Below are 9,708 nucleotides of genomic sequence, written 5' to 3' on the forward strand. Positions count from 1 at the left end.
CCTCAAAGCAAGAGTTTAACACACCTCCAGATACCTCAAAGCAAGAGTTTAACACACCTCCAGGTACCTCAAAGCAAGAATGTAGCACACCTCCAGATACCTCAAAGCTAGAGTGTAGCACACCTCCAGATACCTCAAAGCAAGAGTTTAACACACCTCCAGATACCTCAAAGCAAGAGTTTAACACACCTCCAGATACCTCAAAGCAAGAGTGTAGCACACCTCCAGGTACCTCAAAGCAAGAGTGTAGCACACCTCCAGATACCTCAAAGCTAGAGTGTAGCACACCTCCAGATACCTCAAAGCTAGAGTGTAGCACACCTCCAGATACCTCAAAGCTAGAGTGTAGCACACCTCCAGATACCTCAAAGCTAGAGTGTAGCACACCTCCAGATACCTCAAAGCTAGAGTGTAGCACACCTCCAGATACCTCAAAGCAAGAGTGTAGCACACCTCCAGATACCTCAAAGCAAGAGTGTAGCACACCTCCAGATACCTCAAAGCTAGAGTGTAGCACACCTCCAGATACCTCAAAGCTAGGGTGTAGCACACCTCCAGATACCTCAAAGCAAGAGTGTAGCACACCTCCAGATACCTCAAAGCTAGGGTGTATAACACACTTTCAGATGCCTGAAAGTAAGAATGTAGTGCACTTCCTGATGAGTTTAACTCATCTCAGAGCAAGAGTTTAACAAACTTTCAGATGAATGAAAGCAAGAATGTAGTGCACTTCTTGATGCCTCAAACCAAGATTGTAACACACCACCAAAGGTGGGGGAACACACCCCATGATACCTCAAAGCAAGGGTGTATAACACTTTCAGATGCCTGAAAGCAAGAATGTAGTTCGCGCCCTGATGCCTCAAAGCATGAGTGTAGTACACTTCCAGTTATGTACCTCAAAGCCAAGCCAGATGTCTGAAATCAAATGTATAGTGCACCTCCTTTAATATTCCTCAAGGGTGTAACACACCTCCAGGTGCCTCAAAGCGGCGTTTATACTGTACACATTTTCAGAGTGTAGCACATCTCTAGACACCAGAGCAAGACTTTCAGATGCCTCAAAGCAAGAGTGTAGCACACCCACTTTTTCCATTTGTTCAATCCATCTAAATGTAACGTAGTGATGATTTAATTCCAGTGCTTTTGCAAGCTTAAATGTTATTAATGTACTAAATATAAAACAAATTCATCTAGAAATATCAATGCACATACATTATATTTATTACAAAGCAATATTTAATTCATTTCATTAGTTGAAGACCATGTGTTTTTGTTACTTCTTAAATATTATGGTGAATCCGTGCTCATTATGACCGGCCCTATATAATTGAGTAGTAGTAGTTTAACATTATATTTATGAATGTGTAGTGGTATATCGCACACTGGAGTCGTTTTACAAAAAATGTGTTTATGAATGCATGCTCTACCACCAGATTAAGACAATAGACGATTTTCGTGCTACAAAAGCCATCTTGCAGAGATGACAGTCGTGACCAGCCGAGCATAAAAAACAAAAATAAAAGCGTTTTCAGGACACTTAAATGCAATGTACGAACGTCTTGGTAACTCTTAATTTATCGATAAAGACTGAAAAAACAGAAAAAACACAATTTTTCATTGTTTAGTATGCATACGGAAATTGACCAGATTTATTTTGAGAGCTAGATTACTCTAGACTGGTCCCCTACCTCTCCCTTTGCTCGCAAAACCCCTGTCGACAACATGTTAGAAACTATGTTTTATATCAATTACAATTACATTCAATCTTAAATTATTAAATAACAAGGATTACATACATAGTCAGTATAATATAAAAACTAGGCATACAGTGAAAATAGTACCCATATGTCACAATTAATAATGAACACATACAGTAATTGCCATCCAATCAGGACTGTCGGGGTCGTAACTGAACAAAAGTAAATGGACACACGAAAGTAAATAAATTTACAGTTTCCAGTCATCACGCATGCTGTGCATTTGTATGGCAATACATTGTAAATATCAGCTTTTGTGGAATGATAGAAGTATAAAATATATTTATGAAATTATATTTTCAGGTGAACTCAAATAAAGCTCAGTATTTATGAGCAACCCTCTGTGAAAATGTATTACTTGAGGCCTGGTAAACAACTTGTCCTGTATGAGAAATATTGCTTTTTGATTGATTATAGATGTTTGGTACATCCGGTTGTTGATGGTTCACCACAGGTTGGCTAGGCTGGGATAACTGATCATATTGTGCTTGTTTTGTGTAATAAGGTTGTGGTACTGGTATGGGTTGCTGTCCTGTCATGGGCTGCTGATATGGTATAGGCTGCTGGGCTGGTATGTGTTGGCCTGGTGGCTGGGGTTGTTTTACAGATTGATTGTATACATTACTTTGAGAAGGCCTGGGTGGTATTTTTGTTTGTTGTCCTCTAGCATGAGAGAACTGCTGGCCATGTGTAGGACTAGGTTGTGGTGTTGGATGAGCAGCTTTCAATTTCTGTGTTACCAGTAAAAGATCTTTGAAGTGTCTTTTGCTAAGTTCCCTTAGGTCTTCCGTCACTGAAAAAAAATATTCATTGATAGGTATAATTTGCAAAAAAATTATACAAATTCTAATTAAACTAACAATCAAGGACACATTTATTACATTTTTTTAAGGATAAAGGTCCAATCTGAATGGTTTTTCCTATTCTAATTTGGAATCGGTAATGGCTAAAATTGTTTACATTCACCTTCAATGATGGCAAATTAGCTAATGGATTTTATTTTATTTGATATTCCTTTACCTAATCCACTGTAACCTTTGTCAGCTCCGTGATCCAATACCTTCTGCAAGAAGTTTACCATTGCACCAGTTGACAAGAATCGTTCTTCAAGATCTAACATGTCGAAGTAGTTAGTATCAACTGCGAATGGATTACGTGGAACTGGTAATGTGTTGATTTTGACAAGCTCTGCTACGATGTCCCACACTTGGATATCTGAAATTAAATCATCAAAAATATTGTTTCATTCAACATTTGTTTTCAGATAAAAAGACTTTTTTTTCATCAACGGTTATTTTTATTTCAATGACATGAATACAGAAAAGACAACAAAGCAAGTAGAATCATATTGAGGATCTATACTAGAAAAATACATTATTCTTGTCATGTATAAGACCCTTTTAACACTAAAATAATATAATTAACTAAGTAAACAGATAAAGTAAACTAAAAATGTTATGGTGAAGCAAAAGTGATCTAAATATGAATTCAACGTTTTAGGGGGTTTATTTTTGCACTATGTATATAAAAACATGATCCACTGTACACCAACTTTTTTGCAGTTTTTTATTTTCTAGAGAGAAAGGTAAGGATGAACAATTTTAAGAGAAATTAATTTCATAGTGGTTTACCGTGTACATTTAACCAATCTGAAATTCGTGCCTGAGGTTTAAAGTAAATTTATTATAATGCCATCTATTGTTCCAAAGTCAGTGAAATTTTACTTTATTTTAAGTCCCTGCAAGTGGATTATTTACAGAGTTTCACCATCTTTAATATCCTGCTATCAAATGATTTTTTTTTTACAAAATGGTTCTTATGGTCATTTTAAGTCTTTCTTGTATTGCTGACAATTATAGCTTTAAGTAAAGACTTCTTATGGAATGATGATGATATGAAACAGCTTCAATACTACCTTTATCATTCCAGGCTGTAGTTGACTTTAACTTCAGTGGACTATCTTTTGAGAAGCGTTCATTGTCTTTTGCCAATGTCACTAATCTTTCGTGGTTACTGCGAACCCAAACATACGGACATGAGTATCTAGCGTAACCAGCCAAAAGGAATAGAGTAGAACCATCATCCTAAAGAATGTCATACAAATTTATAAATGTCTTTGTTGTAAACTACAAACACTATAATTATTTCTTTTCAATTAACTACCTCATAAAAAGCTTTGCTTTTACTTACAGTGGGAGCAATTTCTCTTTCGCTAGGTGATGCTGGTGGAAGTCCTACATCCATATACCCATAACCACTCAACCTGGAAATGATATCCAATTAATGCTTGACAACAAATGATTATAATCATCATTTTGTGTGCTAATAGGGTGGTTGATGACAAACCAAGTTTTGTTTTTAGGCCTTATAAAGTTAGCTTGGAACGTCCAAAAAATTAGATTAATCTAACACGGACTTCCATAAATACTGCAAATAATCCACTTTTGAGGGATTTTTAAATAATTCTACTTTTTTTTTATATTTGATAGAAAATTACAGTAAAAAAAATGGTAAATTCTGGTATTCATTTTATTGTTTATGTATAAGAAAAAGAATTTGGTTTATGACCAAATTAGGGGAACACCACACCACCCCAAAGGTTAGACTAAATTTTCTATTTTAAATAATTCTATTTTTTTTTATATTTGATAGAAAATTACAGTAAAAAAAATGGTAAATTCTGGTATTCATTTTATTGTTTATTTATAAGAAAAAGAATTTGGTTTATGACCAAATTAGGGGAAAATCACACCACCCCAAAGGTCAGACTACACATTAGCGGGAAAAATAGAGTTGTTGCAGCACAAAGGAAAACTATCATACATACTTTTTTTGTGTGTTTTGTGACAGCATTAAAGAAGTTCTGAAAAAAGTAAAAATGAAGACATTATCTCTATTATGTTACAAAGCTGTAGTATTCTAGAATAGCATCAGACTTCCATAATTACTGCAAATAATCCACTTTTGAGGGATTTTTAAATAAATTCTACTTTTTTTTTTATATTTGATAAAAAATTACAGTAAAAGTATTTTAACATTTATATACAGATTTTTTCTTCTTCTTTTTAATTAGTTAAAAACTAATTTTACTTCCACAAATTACATACATTTGTTTATCAGAGTTTAAACTTACTGGTCAAAGGGCATATCTGTAGAGTTAAAACTTCCACTGCCACTGTAAGTGATTTCCTGGTTGGCGTTTGTTGGTGACATACTTCTTGGTGTCTACAAATTTAAGTGATTCTTTGATACATTATTATACAGATATTGCCTGCTTAGAGGTAAAAAATAAGATTTGACAATCCAGCGGGAATGATATTTTGCAAAATATCATTCCCGAGAGGATGTCAAATCCTATATTTTACCGATATAAAAGGCGATATCTGTTATATTATATAGCCATATCTGGTAGCATACCAGTGGTTCATGACAATTACCGTATGCAATTATCATTATTTTCACAAACCCGTGGTTCATAACCATTACCATATGGAATTATCATTATTTTCACCTACCAGTGGTTCATAACCATTACCATATGGAATTATCATTATTTTCACATACCAGTGATTCATAACCATTACCGTATGGAATTATCATTATTTTCACATACCAGTGGTTCATAACCATTACCATATGGAATTATCATTATTTTCACATACCAGTGGTTCATAACCATTACCATATGGAATTATCATTATTTTCACATACCAGTGATTCATAACCATTACCATATGGAATTATCATTATTTTCACATACCAGTGGTTCATAACCATTACCATATGGAATTATCATTATTTTCACATACCAGTGGTTCATAACCATTACCATATGCAATTATCATTATTTTCACATACCAGTGGTTCATAACTATTACCATATGCAATTATCATTATTTTCACATACCAGTGGTTCATAACCATTACCATATGGAATTATCATTATTTTCACATACCAGTGGTTCATAACCATTACCATATGGAATTATCATTATTTTCACATACCAATGGTTCATAACCATTACCATATGGAATTATCATTATTTTCACATACCAGTGGTTCATAACCATTACCATATGGAATTATCATTATTTTCACATACCAGTGGTTCATAACCATTACCGTATGGAATTATCATTATTTTCACATACCAGTGGTTCATAACCATTACCGTATGGAATTATCATTATTTTCACATACCAGTGGTTCATAACCATTACCGTATGGAATTATCATTATTTTCACATACCAATGGTTCATAACCATTACCGTATGCAATTATCATTATTTTCACATACCAGTGGTTCATTGAGCACTTTACAAATCATCTCTTCTCTGCCTCTCATATAACATGAGAAATATTTGAAACCCTAAATAAAAAACAAAAAATAGAAAGAAATATGGTCAATGAATAAGGCACTACAGAATGTAATTAGAGGTTCTGGACACCTGCCACAAAACAAAGCTACGATACACCTTGAATGTTGCTGTCCTTTGTTGGATGTTCCATAATTTATTATGTTTAAATATGGGTTTTCTAAGATGATTGTAGCCACCTGAAAATGAGTGTACATTAGACTATAATAAGTGAATTTGGATATTTTTTTAAATTTATTTATTTATTAAGGTATAAAAACATCAAATTCCAACCAGCAGCAAGAGCTGAAAAGGTTGGATTACAATCATAAACTGAGAAATAAAATACATCAAAAAAGATCTAAACTAAACATTAAACTTAAAGGATTCGTGCTAAGTGTGGAATAGTAGACCGCCTATATCTTTCAGTGCGACATCTGCAAGAATCCAACTTTGAACTAGTATTGCTCCTTAACGATCTTGAATGCCTATCAGATTTATATGCTGGTAACATATTTCTAAATTTGGTAGATTCTAAAAGACTCTTGCCAAAATTGAGAAGAATCTGTTCTCTACGGGACTTTAGAGAAGGCAAACCTACTTGCTCTAAGGCTAATTCATAGCTAACATAATGTGGGCTCAAAATTATGCGCAATGCCCGTTTTTGAATTTTTTCTATTAAATTAGATTGCTGAACAGTTAATGATGAATGCCAAACCTGGCAGGCATATTCCAGCACAGGTCTGATATATGATGTAAATACTGTAACCAGGTCACTGACTGGTGCACTAGACCTTTTCAGGATACATAGTGAAAATAGTCTACGTGAGGCTCTTGATGTTATATCATTAACATTTGAACCCCATTTGAGGTCATTTTGGATTATTACACCAAGCAGTTTTAACTTACTAACTATTGGAAGATTAAAGTTATCAATAGTGTAAACTAAATTAAGCTGCCGTTGCTTTAAAAAGTTAAATTCAATTACTTGGCATTTAGCTGGTTTTGGTAGAACATCATTAGATGCACACCACTCACTGACACTATTAAGGACACTTTGTAAGTTAGAGGAAGCACCACATTTGGTTACTTCCCCTAGAGTCAGGTCATCCACAAATTTCCAACGCCTACAACTTTCAATGGCAGCATCATTTACTAGAACCAAAAAAAGTATAGGTCCCAGTTTGGTTCCCTGTGGTACTCCACAACAGATTGATTTGGTGGAAGAATTGTGCGTGCCAAGTTTGGTAGTATGAGTTCTTTCACACAGAAAGCTGCAGACGATGGAAACAATGGATGACCTAACTCCAAGTTTAATTAATTTATCTATAATAATTGTATGATTAACTCTATCAAATGCCTTAGTAAAATCAATTGTATATAATCTGAATATACAGTACGTCAGTAGTGTCTCCTAAATATTTGGTGCACAGTACTACTTACTACCCTGAATTGAGTTTCTTCAGAACAATGGTATCTCCTGAAATATGTATGAGACTCTGAATATGCATTCCATAGAATACAGATGAATTATTTGGGTTAAAAATGTACAGTAATTGCAAAAAAATAAATAAATATAAAAAAAGGCATTTAAAGTGAATACATTAAAAGTTACCTTAAGACAACCAAATTTGAGAGCTTCCCCTAAGAACATGCTGAGACGCTTCTTGACAGCCTTTTCTCTTTCCTGTAATAACATTATAACATTTTTATTTTGTGCAAATAAAATCTTTCATGTCTTAGTTAAGCCTAGTAATCCCAGCTTAGCTACGTAAATGCTTTACTAAAAATATATTTTTAAAATAACCCAATGGATGACACCTCTGTTAATTTGCATTGCGCAATTTGAATCAAAATGCGCAGGAAATTTCAAATTGTGCAGAGGATTTTCAATATTTGATTATAACCAAAGCATGATAACCTTTATGTCAATTATATTTATATACTATATGACCCCCAGGAGAGGTGTATCATGGATGCATCATTTACAAGTAATTATTGACATAGGGGTGCGTAAAAAACCAGATGGTACAGTACGTTCACATATATGAACAATGATGCGTTAATGTCCGTCACTTTACCGCCCACCATGGTCACAATGCGTCAAAATGGTTGTGTCATGGTCACCTATCTAAGGTAAGTCACTTTTTTTTGTGTCATTACACAGATCGTACAAATGACACACCTCTTCATATCATAATGGGTCATACAATTGAAGTGCATTTACAATACATTTATAAATAATGCCAGTATTGGGCTATATTATTTGGAATAAAATGTTATAAATATAAAGAAGAAAATGAGTTTGCCTATGTTTTAATAAGAAGAAGATGGATGTGCAAAGAAATCCCTCACACATAATCATATAACATCACTTCCTTTCTTTACTTTTCCTATGTCAGTAAATAATGACACGAGAATCATTTGACGTGTGAGTCTCGGTCAGTAAATTTTGTCCAATAATAATATAGGCCTAGCCTAGCTAGGCTACATTTACATGGCTACAGAATATTAATTAGTTAAGCTGGGCCTAACCACCATAGAGATATTCTCTATGGCCTAACCTAGTTAGTAGAGTAGGCCTAGCCCTACTGGTCTAGCCTAGCTATGCTAGAGAGAGCGGCTCCCGCCGCCGACACAGCAGGTCGGGCACACATGATGACGGACGGCCTGGCTGAATGGTGGTGTTTGTGCCGTTCAAATAAATCTAAAACTCAATGCAATAGCATTTATTTGAACTGTCAATATTATACTATAGCTATACAGTACTATATAAGTACTAGGCTTAGGCTAGGCCTCCTACTATGTAAAAGTTTAGATACCGTTGCTGCTGTCGCTGCCATGATGATGAAGTTCGTGGTCCCTTTTCTGAGCTAGTTTTGGTTTTTTTAACCTCTGGATATGGGAGGCGAATAGGGCCATAATCTTTATTAATCTACATCTAAATACGATGGCACAGAATGATTAAATGTATACAATATGATATTTATCAAGAGAAAGATTATAATGCGAAATGTAGTGAAACTACAAGACTACAAAACATATGTTTATATGTACTAGGGGGCAGAAAGGATGAAATGCGAGATTAAATGGTACCACACTTTGACTTTTGGAACCAACCTCAGGAATTAAGTGTTCCAGGCCCGGGAGAGTAATGGGTGAATCACATGTTACATCTGCTGAGCATTTTTAATGGGTATCTTTGAAAGTTGACATACCATTATGTTTTGTTTTATTTATTTACTTTTTTCACGACACTAAATAATTGTGTAGCCTAATTATCAAATATCTACTGTATTCATCATCAACACCAAAATCTGCCAAAAATAAACCGTCAAAGGTGATTTAACTTCAAAATACAAAATTATAGATTTAACATGGCTGTATATAGTAATTACCTCAATGACTTAACAAAGAGGAGTAATAGGGGATATGTAATTTGTCAGCGATGAATCATACTCCAAACGCTATACTCTCAAACCTCTTTTCAAACAAGTGTATTGAATTACCGCTTAATACATTTAACCATTCTTATTTCCGAACGTTTAGGATGTTATTCTATTACAACAATTTCCATAGCAACATCTGTAA

General features: G+C 34.4%; 1 protein-coding gene across 3 annotated transcripts; it reads right to left on the minus strand.

Annotated features, from left to right (window-relative positions):
• Positions 1-1,202: 1,202 nt before the first annotated feature.
• On the minus strand, positions 1,203-8,997 carry LOC144843573 (uncharacterized). 3 transcript variants are annotated; one of them, XM_078700412.1, is made up of 10 exons: positions 8,940-8,997; positions 7,733-7,804; positions 6,060-6,131; positions 4,894-4,985; positions 4,588-4,623; positions 3,951-4,023; positions 3,676-3,844; positions 2,781-2,975; positions 2,320-2,553; positions 1,203-2,283 (listed from the first exon to the last, which is right to left on the minus strand). In XM_078700412.1, the coding sequence occupies exons 1-10, from the start codon at positions 8,958-8,960 to the stop codon at positions 2,081-2,083; spliced, it is 1,167 nt and encodes a 388-aa protein (XP_078556538.1). In that variant the 5' UTR covers positions 8,961-8,997; the 3' UTR covers positions 1,203-2,080. The 3 variants fall into 3 exon arrangements, with proteins under 3 accessions (XP_078556538.1, XP_078556535.1, XP_078556536.1); XM_078700409.1 differs by having other exon boundaries at positions 1,203-2,553; XM_078700410.1 differs by lacking the exon at positions 8,940-8,997 and having other exon boundaries at positions 1,203-2,553; positions 7,733-7,816.
• Positions 8,998-9,708: the final 711 nt, after the last annotated feature.

The sequence above is a fragment of the Antedon bifida genome, chromosome 5 (genome assembly GCF_963402885.1).
Source record: "Antedon bifida chromosome 5, ecAntBifi1.1, whole genome shotgun sequence".
NCBI classification, from domain to species: domain Eukaryota; kingdom Metazoa; phylum Echinodermata; class Crinoidea; order Comatulida; family Antedonidae; genus Antedon; species Antedon bifida.